The sequence below is a fragment of the Erinaceus europaeus genome, chromosome 23 (assembly GCF_950295315.1).
Source record: "Erinaceus europaeus chromosome 23, mEriEur2.1, whole genome shotgun sequence".
NCBI lineage: Eukaryota > Metazoa > Chordata > Mammalia > Eulipotyphla > Erinaceidae > Erinaceus > Erinaceus europaeus.
Window position 1 is genome coordinate 1204729 of NC_080184.1, and position 13228 is coordinate 1217956.

Genomic DNA, 13228 nt, shown 5'->3' on the forward strand with positions numbered 1-13228 from the left:
TAGGGAAGAAGCTTCACAGGTGGTGAAGCACGGCTGCTAATGTCCCTATCCGTCTATCTCCCCCTACCCTTTGGTTTCTGTATGTCTCTATCCAATAAATAAATATATAAAACGGGAGTTGGGTGGTAGCGCAGCGGGTTAAGCGCACATGGCACGAAGTACAGGACCAGCTTACGGATCCCGGTTCGAGCCCCCGGCTCCCCACCTGCAGGGGATTCGCTTCCCAGGCGGTGAAGCAGGTCTGCAGGTGTCTATCTTTCTCTCCCCCTCTCTGTCTTCCCCTCCTCTCTCCATATTTACAAAAATGTATATAATATCTTGGTTTTTTTTTTTTTTTCATTCCTGAGGCTCTGAGGTCCAGAGCTGAGCAGGACTCTCATAAAATAAAATAAAATATGAATACTCTGTCATCAAATGCCCCAAGTCCCAGTGCAGGGTGCTTGATAGTCAACAATTAAGAGAGAAGAAAGCAAGTCTGAATAGGTGCTGGTTACTGGGGCAGGTGGCTGAGACATATCTCCAGCAACCACCATGTTCTCAGGAAGGGTTTATTTATTTATTTATTTATTTTAAACTTTTTAAAAAAGAATTTATTTATTTATTCATGAGAAACATATGAGGAGAGAAAGAACCAGCCATCACTCTGGTACATGTGCTGCCAGGGATCAAACTCAGGACCTCATGCTTGAGAGTCTAGTGCCTTAGCTACTGCACCACCTCCCAGACCACAATGGGTTTTTTACTGTATTTATTTTATTTATATGACAAAACCCATTTTGGTTGTAGTGAGAGCACTACTCTGGCCCTATGGGGTGCAGTGTTGGGGATCGAGCCTGGGGCCTTGGGTTCTCAAAGCCTGCTATACCCCTTTCCCCTTCTGTGGTCTTAGGATTCTGTAGACATAGAAAAAGGGGGGTCTGGGCATGAGGAAGGGTCCAGTTGTCTTGTCATCTCTCTGTAGTCACCAGTAGTCAATTTGATGAGCACAGCCTAAGTTGTTTAAAAGAAACTCAAGATCACACTTCCATTCAGGCTTGCGTCAGGGAGTTATTCATGCTGGACAGTTACTCCCTGTCTGCTCTCTGCTCTCGGTCTTCAGCTGCCTTTGATTCACCAGATGCGCAGGCACTGGTTTTGAGCTGTTGTTGCAAAGTAAAGACAGTATAGAAAGAAAAAAATGGGGTGTGTGTGTGACTCCTGCAGGGTGACTAAGCTAAACATTAAAAGGAATGGTAGAATTCAGGACTTCTAAAGGTGATACAAATGACCTAAGTGAAGCTCTGGTCTTCCACCCCCATACATAAAATAAGTATTTTTATAGAGACATACATTTAGAGGGAAGGGGAAGATAGAGATGGAGAGAGAGACACATTCGGGCCTGCTTCATCATTTTTGAAGCTTTCCCCCCTACAGGTATGGGCTTGAACCTGGGTTCTCACACACTGAAATGTGTGCTCTGAACCAGGTGTGCCACCATCTGGTCCCAAATAAAGGGAATCTTAAATAAATAAACAGTGTCTGGGAAATGGTGAAATCGATAAGGCACTGAACTCTCAAACATGAGATTCCGAGTTTGAGCATCAGATGTGGTAGAGTGATGCTCTGGCTCTTTCTCTCACACTTCATTTTAATTAATTATTTATTTTATTTACTTATTTCCTTTTTGTTGCCCTTGTTGTTTTTATTGTTGTTGTAGTTATTATTGTTGATGTCGTCATTTTTGGATAGGACAGAGAGAAATGGAGAGAGGAGGGGAAGACAGAGAGGGGGAGAGAAAGACAGACATCTGCAGACCTGCTTCACCGCCTGTGAAGTGACTCCCCTGCAGGTGGGGAGCCAAGGACTCAACCGGGATCCTTATGCCAGTCCTTGCGCTTAGCACCATATGCGCTTAACCCACTGTGCTACCGCCCAACTCCCTCTCTCTCACTTCTTTTTTTTTTTTTTTTTATTTATTTATTTATTTATTTTTTTATTTAAGAAAGGATTAATTAACAAAACCATAGGGTAGGAGGGGTACAACTCCACACAATTCCCACCGCCCAATCTCCATATCCCACCCCCTCCCCCAATAGCTTTCCCATTCTCTATCCCTCTGGGAGCATGGACCCAGGGTCATTGAGGGTTGCAGAAGGTAGAAGGTCTGGCTTCTGTAATTGCTTCCTCGCTGAACATGGGCGTTGACTGGTCGGTCCATACTCCCAGTCTGCCTCTCTCTTTCCCTAGTAGGATGGGTCTCTGGGGAAGCTGAGCTCCAGGACACATTGGTGGTGTCTTCAATCCAGGGAAGTCTGGCCGGCATCCTGATGACACCTGGAACCTGGTGACTGAAAAGAGAGTTAACATACAAAGCCAAACAAATAGTTGAGCAATCATGGACCCAAAGCTTGGAAAAGTGGAGAGGAAGTATTAGGGAGGTACTCACTGCAAACTCTAGTGTACCTCTGCTTTCTTACTTTGGTGCCATACTCCAAACTCAGTCAATTTCTGCTTTGCGTTTCTACTTCTTCTTTTTTTTTTTTTTTTTTACATGCATAACATTCCCCAGATTCCCATTTAGCAATACAACCCCCACTATTTCATTCATCATTTTTCATGGACCTGTATTCACCCCACCCACCCACCCACCCCAGAGTCTTTTGCTTTGGTGTAATACTCCAATTCCATTTCAGGTTCGACTTGTGTTTTCTTTTCTAATCTTGTTTTTCAACTTCAGCCTGAGAGTGAGATCATCCCATATTCATCCTTCTGTTTCTGACTTATTTCACTCAACATGATTTTTTCAAGGTCCATCCAAGATCGGCTGAAAACGGTGAAGTCACCATTTTTTACAGCTGAGTAGTATTCCATTGTGTATATATACCACAACTTGCTCTGAATGACTCTGAAAATGTCCAATAGTTCTAGGTTATCTATCTCTTCATTTAGCTCCCTTATGTCTTTACTGATTTTCTTCCTGGATGATCTGTCAAGTTGAGAGAGTGGGGTGTTGAAGTCCCCTACTATGATTGTGTTACTGTTAATATATTGCTGTAGCTCTTTCAGTAGAAGTTTGATGTATTTAGATGGTTTCTCATTGGGTGCATAGATATTAATAATTGTTAAGTCCTCTTGATTGACTGATCCTCTGAGCATTAAGTAGTGTCCATTCCTATCTTTTTTAATCTTATCTATTTTAAAGTCTATCATGTCAGATATGAGAATAGCTGTTCCTGCCCTTTTTTGTGGGCCATTGGCTTGAATGATAGTTTTCCATCCTTTCACTTTAAGTCTGTGTTTGTCTTGTTACGTTAGGTGAGTTTCCTGTAGACAACATATTGTTGGGTTGTGTTTTCTGATCCATCTTCCTACTCTGTGTCTTTTAATAGGTGAATTCAGGCCATTCACATTTATTGATATCAAAGATTGAAGATATTTTAACGCCATTCTTGTAGAGTTTTAGAGTGTTTTGATATATGTTCTATTTGTGGTGGTCTGGTTGTTTATAGGAAACCTTTCAGAACTTCTTTCAAGGCAGGCTTGGTGATGGTTGCTTCCTTCAACTGTTGCTTGTCTGAGAAGGTTTTGATGCTTCCATCTAGTCTGAATGACAATCTAGCAGGATATAGTATTCTTGGCTGAAAGCCTTTCTCATTGAGCACTCGATAGATATCTTGCCATTCTCTTCTGGCATGTAGTGTTTGTATGGAGAAGTCTGCTGCTAATCTTATGGGTTTTCCTTTGTAGGTGACTCTTTGTTTTTCTCTTGCAGCCTTGAGGATCCTTTCTTTATCCTTATTCCTTTCCAATCTAAGTATGACATGTCTTGGTGTCTTTAGGTCTGGGTTAATTCTGTTTGGGACCCTCTGGGCTTCTTGAATCTTTATGTCTTTGGTGTTGTCTAGACTAGAGAAATTTTCAGCTATTATGGCCTGGAGAATGCTTTCTTCCTCCCCTTCTCTTTCTTCCTCTGGTAAGCCAATAATGCGTATATTGTTTCTTTTGAAGTCATCCCATAGGACTCTATTGTTGTTTTCAGCATCTCTTAATCTCTTTTTGAGATCTCTTACTTCTTTTTTAGTTGTCTCTAATTCATCCTCAATCTTGCTAATTCTGTCTTCAGCCTCATTGATTCTATTCTCTCTGCCCTCTACTGCTTTCTGGAGTTCATCTATTTTGTTGCCCTGCTCTGATACTGTTTTAGCTTGTTCAGCTAGTTGCCTTCTTAGCTCAGCGATTTCAGCTTTCAGCTCTCTAATAACCATGAGATTATTAGAATTTTCTTCCATATTCTCATTTGTTGTTCCTGCATTTCTGATTACAATTTTTTCAAATTCTTTACTCACTCCTGTTATTATTTCCTTGGCTAATGTTTGGATGTTGAACTCGTTGTTTTGTGCTTCACCCTCTGGAGGACTTTTAGCTGGACTCTTGTCTTGGTTCGAGTCTCCAATATTTTTTCTTGTTGTTTTAACCATTTTATATAAGTTAACAGTTTTTTCAATCCCTGAGTTGGAGTTCAGTGGTGTAAAAGCCTTTTTTTTTCCCCCTGTAGGCTATGGGAGCCTGAGGGCTTTTAAACTATCAATAGGCTTCTTTGTTTAATCACTGACTCCTGACCAAGAAATAAAGCAGGGTGTGGCAGAGATAATCCAGTGGTTATGCAAAGAGACTTTCACAGCCCCTCAGCTATGCCACAGAGGTATAGGTCTTCTCCTGAGTTTCCCGGTTAGATCTCTGTGCCCTGGTGTCCCTCCCTGTTGCTGCTCCAGATTCTGAGGGTAGTAGCAATGGAGACTCAGAGTTGCACTTGGTGAGTCTCTGGGGAGTCCTTTCCTCCCTTCAGCTGTCCCCTTGTTGGTGGAGCAGACTGGAGGTGGTGTCTCCACTGACAAACTGTTGAACTGTGAGCAGTCACTTAATCTCTCCTTAGGCCCCTCTCTCCTCTCTGTCACCAGCCACGCGTGTTTGTACTCACGGGTGATTTACTGGGTTCCTGTGGTCATTCTAGTCCTGTCTTGTTTCGGTCCGGGTGGTCTCCTTTGGTATTCCTAGTTGATCCGGGAGAGGATAGGAGAGGAGAGAAAATCTCTCTCACTTCTTAATAAGTAAACAAGTCTTAAAACTATAAATAAGGGAGTCAGACGGTAGCAGAGTGGGTTAAATGCAGGTGACGCAAAGTGCAAGGACCAGTACAAGGATCCCGGTTGAAGCCCCCGGCTCCCCACCTGCAGGGGAGTCGCTTCACAGGTGGTGAAGCAGGTCTGCAGGTGTCTGTCTTTCTCTCCCCCTCTCTGTCTTCCCCTCCTCTCTCCATTTCTCTCTGTCCTATCCAACAACAATAGCAATAATAACTACAACAATAAAACAACAAGGGCAACAAAAGGGAATAAATAAATAAATTTTTAAAAAGAATTTATTTATTAATGAGAAAGATAGGAGGAGAGAGAGAAAGAACCAGACATCACTCTCGTACACGTGCTGCCAGGAATTGAACTCAGGACCTCATGCTTGAGAGTCCAATGCTTTATCTACTATACCACCTCCTGGACCACATAAATATTTTTTAAAACCACAGGGGCACAGGGATTTTGATGGTGGATGCTGTGGGCTGTACACAAATATAACTTAGTTGCAAACTATACATATGAACGAAGCCTTAGGAGTCTTTAAGACAAAATTACTAGGAAAGAAAAGAAAATCAATGGGCATATAAATGAAAACGGGGTTTCTGCCCGGTTCCGGAAGAGCACGAGCACATGCGGCGTGAATTAGCCTGAACGCCGGGTGGCTGGGCCTGCAGACACTCTTCATTCACAAGAAAATAGTCACAGAGCAAAGGCAGTTTTGACACCAAATGGCAAATGGCTGTAAAAGTAAATCTCAAGTGGTCCGGGAGGTTGCACAGCAATTAAGCTTTGGACTCTCAAGCATGAGGTCCTGAGTTCGATCCCCGGCAGCACATGTGCCAGAGTGGTGTCTGGCTCTTTCCCTCTCCTCCTATCTTCCTCATTAATAAATAAATAATTAAGTGCACGTGACGCAAAGCGCAAGGACCAGCATAAGGATTCCGGTTCGAGCCCCCACCTGCAGGGGAGTCGCTTCACAGGCGGTGAAGCAGGTCTACAGGTGTCTTTCTCTCCCCCACTCTGTCTTCCCCTCCTCTCTCCACTTCTCTCTGTCCTATCTAACAACGACAACAACAATAACAATAACTACAACAACAATAAAAGACAACAAGGGCAACAAAAGGGAAAATAAATATTAAAAAATAATAAATAAATAATATCTTTTTAAAAAAGTGAATCTCAAAATCTTGCATTTAATGAGCAGGAAGAGGAACGTAGAAAAAATAGGAAATGTTCCTGCAGGCTTAGCCTGGAAGAACCTAAGCCTCTTCCCTTAGCATCATCCTGCTCTGTCCCCATGGCAACTGGGGCAGGCGGGCTCTGTGGTACCCAGAGCCTGCAAGGGCGGGGCCTCTCTCCTACAGACCAAGGAGGAGGAGTCCTCACCGTGCCGACTGGTCCTTTAAGCGAGACTCCGCCCCTTCAGGCGTCCAAGAGGAGTCTGATTGGTCCAACGAGGGAGGCCAAGCGCAGCCGAACTTGACGCACCGCCGCGGGGCTTCCCTAACCTGCCTCCCACGCGGTCCCGCAGCGGGAACAGCCAATCCCCGATCGGCGCGCCGGCCCTCATCTGAATAGCCACGTCCCCGCGACAGGCGGCCCCCAATGGGAGCGCAGGCCGAGGCCGTGATTAGCATGGAGAAGGCGGGGCGGAGGCGGGGCCGTGCGGAGTGGGCGGGCTACGGGCGGTAGGTTGGAGCGTCGCGGCGGTCCGGAGGTCCGGGAAAGTTTCTTAGGAGGTGAAAGCAGCCCCGGGCTCGGGGGCTGCGGCGGGGCGGGGGCGCAGGGGGGTCCGGGGAGTGCCGGGGGGCGTCCCGGGCCGGAGCGGCGTGCAGACCCGGGCCTCCCGGGGGGGGGGGAGGACGATCGCGCAACAAAGGATCCCTGGGGCGCCGTCCCTCCCAGCCCCCCTCCCGCCACCGATCCCTCCCATTCGGTGCTCCCCTCTCCCACCTGGGGGCGCCCCTTTACGCGTCTGCCTTCCAGGTGCGGCCGGGATCGGCCATGTCCCACGGCCCCAGGCAGCCAGGCGGGGCCGCCGCGTGAGTGCCGCCTCCTCCCCTCCCCCAGCCCCTCCCACTCTATGGGGGGATCCGGTCCCCACACACAGGGTCTTCACTGCCCCCGCCCCCCACCTGGGGCATGACCCACCTCCCAGGGGTCCCCTAGCGGCCGCACCGCGCAGCACCCCTGTCCCAGACCTCGGGAGTGAGGGTGCGCTTGGGGTTCCTGGATTCTAGTCCTTCGCAGGGTACCCCAGAGCCTCCGTCCCGTACCCCTCCTCCCAGCGCTCGGGGTCCCTCGCTGCCAGGCTGGCCGTCGGGGTGCGGTGACTCTGGCATCTGGTCCCCAGGCCGGCGGGTGCCAAGGTCCCGGGCCAGCATGGGGGCTTCGTGGTGGCTGTCAAGCAAGAGCGCGGCGAGGGCCCGCGGGCCGGCGAGAAGGGGTCGCACGAGGAAGAGGTGAGAGCCCCTGGGTCTCCCCCGCCCTCCCTGCCTGGACACCCTGCCCTTGTTGGGTCTGAGTCCCGGTGGCCCTGCCCAGGCTCCAGATCTCTCCCCAGGCTGAGATGCCCGCTCCCCATACCAGATGCCAAGCCCCAGTGGTGCCCACTCACTAAATCCTGTCTCAGAAAGAGACGACGCCCACGACAGTCAACCCCACCCCTGGGCTGAATACCGAGCCCCAGTATCTCTCATACCTGCTGGGATCCCCATCTTATGCTCCTAGTCCTGACCCCCTGACAACACCAATAACTCCAAGCTTTCCAGGTTCCCGGACAGGTTCCTTCTATCCTCTAGCCCCGCCAGCGGTCCCGGGGCTCCACCCCTGCCCCTGGGGCCCCACCGACAGCACGCAGGCTCCATCCTTCTGCCTGCTTCTACCCATCTTCCTTTTTAAAAAAAATATTGATTTATTCCCGTTTATTGCCCTTGTTGTTTTGTTGTAATTATTATTGTTGTTATTGATGTCGCTGTTGTTGTATAGGACAGAGAGAAATGGAGAGAGGAGGGGAAGACAGGGGCAGAGAAAGATAGACACCTGCAGACCTGCTTCACCACCTATGAAGTGACTCTCCTGCAGGTGGGGAGCCGGGGGCTCGAACCGGGATCCTTGCGCTTTGAGCCACGTGCGCTTAACCCAATGAGCTACCGCCCGACTTCCCCATGTTCCTTTTTAAAAAATATTTATTTTCCTTTTTTTGTTGCCCTTGTTGTTCTTATCATTATTGTGGTTATTATTGTTGCCGGATAGGACAGAGAGAAATGGAGAGAAGAGGGGAAGACACAGATGGGGAAAGATAGACACCTGCAGACCTGCTTTACCACTTGTAAAGCGACTCCCCTGCAGGTGGGGAGGCGGGGGGCCTCGAACTAGGATCCTTAAGCCGGTCCTCGAGTTTCGTGCCATGTGCCCTTAGCCCGCTGTGCTACAGCCCAACCCCCCCTACCCATTTTCCTAATGGCTCTCTCCTCCGCCCCTGCTCACACCTTGCAGGCCACACCTATTCACCTGGCCCAGCCCCACCTACATGTCAAGGCCCCGCCTCAGCACAGGACCCTGCCCACACTAAGATCCAGCCCCTGTGGCCACGCCGCTTCCCCCCCTTAGCGTTTTTCTCGAGGCCTTGCCCACACATGGGTCTTTTCTCAGACTCCGCCCTCTTTCCGAGCCCCGCCCCTCCCTGTATTCTTACCACACCCACACATCACCTTATGGCCCCGCCCACTTCGCTCTAGGCCTTACCCTTGCATCCAGGCCCCGCCCACAGATCTGGTTTTCTTGAGAACCCGCACAGATATCACTACATCCTTTCTCTGGCCCCGCCCCTGTATTCTGGCTCACTCTGACTTCGCCCACTCCCCCTCGGCTCCCGCCCCTCCTTGTATTCTGACTCCGCCCACTCATTGAGCCCTGCTCACACCTCCCCACCTCCCCAATTGACAGCCGGTGAAGAAGCGCGGCTGGCCCAAAGGCAAGAAGCGGAAGAAGATCCTGCCCAATGGGCCCAAGGCCCCGGTCACGGGCTACGTGCGCTTCCTGAACGAGCGGCGGGAGCAGATCCGCACTCGCCACCCGGACCTGCCGTTCCCTGAGATCACCAAGATGCTGGGGGCCGAGTGGAGCAAGCTGCAGCCCGCCGAAAAGCAGGTGGGCCGTTCCCTCCCTGCCTGGTTAACTGTCCCTTCTGAGCCCGCTCCAAAGATCGGAGGAAACCGGGTAGAACAGAGCCTGCCGGCCAGTGTCAACCAACCTTGCCTTGGGCTGGGGTTTGCAGCGGCCTCGGGCCTCTCCCCTCTCTGTCTGGCCGCCTCCGTCACTCGATTTGAAGGGGCGAAAACAAGAGGTCTAGGGAAGTGAAGTCATGCATACACAAGTCTCCAAAAAAAGTAAAAAAGGGGAGTCGGTGGCGCAGCGAGTTAACCGCACGTGATGCACATGGCGCAAAGCGCAAGGACCCAGCGTAAGGGTCTCGGTTCGAGCCCCTGGCTCCAGCCCTTGGCTCCCACCTGCAGGGGGGGGGGGCGCTTCAGAAGCGGTGAAGCAGGTCTGCAGGAGTCTTTCTTTCCCTCCTCTCTCCATTTCTCTCTACCCTGTCCAACAATGACGACATCAATAACAACAACAATAATTACAGCAATAAAACAAGAGCAACAAAAGGGAATAAACAAATATTTACAAAACAAAGTAAAAGAGAAAACTGCAAAATATTCAGGAAACACAGCTGGGGTGGGGGGAGACAAACCAAAAGCGTCCACGTTGCACCCTGTGTGTGGGTCAGAGCTGTGTGCAGGGGCAGAAGAGAGCCCCGAGCCTCCTGGTGCTCCCTGCCCCCAGCGGTACCTGGACGAGGCGGAGCGCGAGAAGCAGCAGTACATGAAGGAGCTCCGGGCTTACCAGCAGTCGGAAGCCTATAAGATGTGCGCCGAGAAGTTGCAGGAGAAGACGATCAAGAAAGGTGGGGGGGGGCCGCCACACCTGCCCGTCCCCCAGCGGCTGGCCACACCCCCACATGTGGGATGGGGGGTGCTACTTCCGGGTGGGGCACCTGGGAGATTGACCCTGCCCTCCCCCTACCGCCCCCACCCCCAGAGGACTCGGGCTCCGGACTTATGAACACCCTCTTAAACGGACACAAGGTCAGAGCGCACACGCCCTCCTTCACACTATCCTCCAAGCCTGGGGGGAGGGGGCAGGGACTGCTGGGAAGGAGGGAGCCCCCCTTATCTAAAAAGAAAAAAAAATCACTGTTTTGTCCTGTCGACCCAGGGTGGGGGCTGTGATGGCTTCTCCACTTTCGACGTCCCCATCTTCACCGAAGAGTTTTTGGACCAAAACAAAGGTGAATGCGCTGGGTCAGAGTTTGGGGGTGCGGTGGGTTGTGGGTGGTGATGGGGAGCCAGTGGCTGGAAGGGGGGGTCAGGAGGGAATCCTCTGGGGAGAGAGGGAGACTCAGCTTCTGCTCGACTTGGCGGGTCCCTGACCCGCCTCCCAAACCGGCCCCGCAGCGCGGGAAGCAGAGCTGCGGCGCCTGCGGAAGATGAACGTGGCATTCGAGGAGCAGAACGCGGTGCTGCAGCGGCACACGCAGAGCATGAGCAGCGCCCGGGAGCGCCTGGAGCAGGAGCTGGCGCTGGAGGAGCGGCGGACACTTGCTCTGCAGCAGCAGCTCCAGGCCGTGCGCCAGGCGCTCACTGCCAGCTTCGCCTCCCTGCCCGTGCCAGGTGCGGGCGCCCCGTCCAGGGCCAGCGGATGGCCATGCTCCCGGGTATCCTGGCCAGATACCCTCCCGAACCGGGGTATCCTGGCCCCGCCCCTTCTTGCTAGCCCCACCTCCGAGCCTGCTCATCCATCCAGTCCCACCCTTCGTCCTATCTCTGGCCACGCCCCCTGGTAGTCCCACCTCGGATGCTCAGCCAATCCCAGCCTGGGCCCTGCCTCTGGCCATGGCCCCTCTTGCTGGTTCCACCTCCCAATCTGGCTCAGCAAATCCGGCCCTGGACCTGTCTCGAACCTTGCCTCCTGCTAGTCCCACCTCCCATCCTGCTGGCTAATTCTAACCTGGGTCATGTCCCTAGCCGCACCCCATCCTGCCAGCCCCACCTCCTGGTCTCTGCCTGCTGGCCCCGCCCCAGTGACTTGACCCCCCCACCACTGGCACACCCCTCTGGCCGCTCCCTCCAGACCCACCTTCCCTGGCCCCCACCTCCGACTCCCCACCTGTCCCCTCGCAGGCACCGGTGAGACGCCCACGCTGAGCACCCTGGACTTCTACATGGCGCGGCTGCACGGCGCCATCGAGCGAGACCCAGCGCAGCATGAGAAGCTCATCGTCCGCATCAAGGAGATCCTGGCCCAGGTCGCTAGGTGGGTGCCCGACAGGGGGTCCCCCCACCAGGAGATGGGGGCGGCCCTAACCATTCACGCCTTCCCCTATGGGGCTGTTGAACTCGGGCTTCTAGTGGGCCGACACTGGGGGGCGCCATGCAGTCCCCCCATTCCCTTTAACCAGTCCAGCGGGGTCTCTGAAGCTCTTAGATTCTCACAGATGGAAACTGGAGGCTTCAAGAGTGGTGGGTTCTGGGGTTCCCCAAATGGGCGTGGGGTCTGAGAACTTGGGGTCCCCCTCAGGGCCACCTCCTCTCTCCTTTCACAGTGAGCATCTCTGAGAGGTCCCCCCACCCAGGGAGCCGGAGGACACTCAGCTCTGGGGACCACCCTGGGACTCTGCACCTTGGGGGCTCCAGCCCCTCCCCCCCCAGCTTTCAACCTTCCCTGACACCCTACCCCATAGCAGCGTGAAAGACACAGAACCCAAGGGTGTGGGGACATGGAACTGGGGGGGGTATGGAGCTCAGGACATGGGGTGCAGTGGAGAAGAGCCAGTGCTGTGAGGCCCAGGGCTCCCCTGGGGTCTCCAACAGGTGACACAAGCCTCCAGGCAGTCACCCAGCAGCGACACCCTCCCTTGAGGGGTGGAGACCTCTGCTTGCCAGAGCAGCCCACTCTCTGTGCCCCAGAACTGGGTGGGGGCTGATTCTGTCCACCCCAGCTGAGGGACCCAGGTAGGCGTGCGTGCCTCCTTCCCACCCACCGCTCGCTCAATCCGGACTTTTTAAATAAAAATTTAAAAAGATAGTGGAATTTAAATGTTAAGCAGTGAGTCTGTGTATTTATTTTTTGGAGGGTGGTCTCAACTGTGGGGGGGGGGGGCTGATCTGTCCACTTCCTGCCCAGAGTGGCCTGTCTGGAAGGTTCCGGGCCTGGCCTCCCATTTGTTTCATTCTTTCTAGAAGCCCAGCTGCAGGGTGGGTGGGGTCAATTTCATCTGAATTGGGGTGGGGAGGGTCCCAGGATGACGAGGGAGATCGGCTCACTGGCCACCACCCTGTCACAATGTTTTCTGACTTGAGGAAAAACTCTGGGTGGCTGAACCCCCACCCAAGCCCCAGATGCGCCCTTATTTGGAAACTGGGATCTGGTGGATATACTTAGTTAAGATGAAGTCATGTGGCTCTGGGTGGGGCCGAGCCCGACACTCGGGCGGGTGTCCTTATAAGAAGATTTGGACGTGACAGCACAGGGAGGGGGCTCGGGCTCGAAGAGATGCCCACGATGGCCACCTCCTCCAGGAAGGAAACAGGAGAGGGAGGGGGGATCAGATGAGGAGGAGAAACCTCTGTCTTTCCTGCCCCGAGTCTGAGGTTGTGGGGTACAGCAGCTCCATCCAAGGGGTGGTGCCAACAAACATTGTCACCTGGGTGCTGCTGGCTGGTGCCACCCTGCTCTGGGCTGGTCATTCTGGACGGAGTTTGCATATTTCTCCACTGAGAGCTGTGTGCCCAAAGGGGTCGCTGTTTGCACAGGGCTTCTGAGTTTAGGGGCATGTGTGTTTCATTCTGTGTCACAGCAGAGGGCGCAGTGGGTACAGCTGGACTCTCCTGCCTGAGGTCCTGAGTGCGTCTTAGCATGGCATGTGCCAGAGAGAGGCTCTGCTTCTCTCCCTTCCTCCCTCCCTCTCTCATAAATAAATCAGTCTTTTTGTCACCGCCAGGACCTGTGTTGGGCTGACTTTCAGATCCAGGGAAAGACGCCACAGCACACGGGAGCTTCTTCTG

At 52.5% G+C, this 13228-nt stretch overlaps 1 protein-coding gene across 2 annotated transcripts; it reads left to right on the forward strand.

Moving 5' to 3' along the window:
- Positions 1-6747: 6747 nt before the first annotated feature.
- On the forward strand, positions 6748-12245 carry HMG20B (high mobility group 20B). Of its 2 annotated transcripts, none has more exons than XM_060182047.1 (10): positions 6748-6847; positions 7095-7150; positions 7462-7570; positions 9057-9260; positions 9948-10068; positions 10203-10249; positions 10380-10452; positions 10619-10834; positions 11345-11477; positions 11742-12245. In XM_060182047.1, the coding sequence occupies exons 2-10, from the start codon at positions 7113-7115 to the stop codon at positions 11767-11769; spliced, it is 969 nt and encodes a 322-aa protein (XP_060038030.1). In that variant the 5' UTR covers positions 6748-6847; positions 7095-7112; the 3' UTR covers positions 11770-12245. The 2 variants fall into 2 exon arrangements, with proteins under 2 accessions (XP_060038030.1, XP_016044433.1); XM_016188947.2 differs by having other exon boundaries at positions 11767-12245.
- Positions 12246-13228: the final 983 nt, after the last annotated feature.

What these genes read in the sequence shown, in the direction of transcription:
- HMG20B (XM_060182047.1), top strand. Translation starts at nt 7,113, where the DNA reads ATGTCCCACGGCCCCAGGCAGCCAGGCGGGGCCGCCGC. An exon ending in TGCAGCCCGCCGAAAAGCAG is followed by an intron (nt 9,261 to 9,947) that starts GTGGGCCGTTCC and finishes CCCTGCCCCCAG; the next exon opens with CGGTACCTGGACGAGGCGGA. An exon ending in GTTTTTGGACCAAAACAAAG is followed by an intron (nt 10,453 to 10,618) that starts GTGAATGCGCTG and finishes CCGGCCCCGCAG; the next exon opens with CGCGGGAAGCAGAGCTGCGG.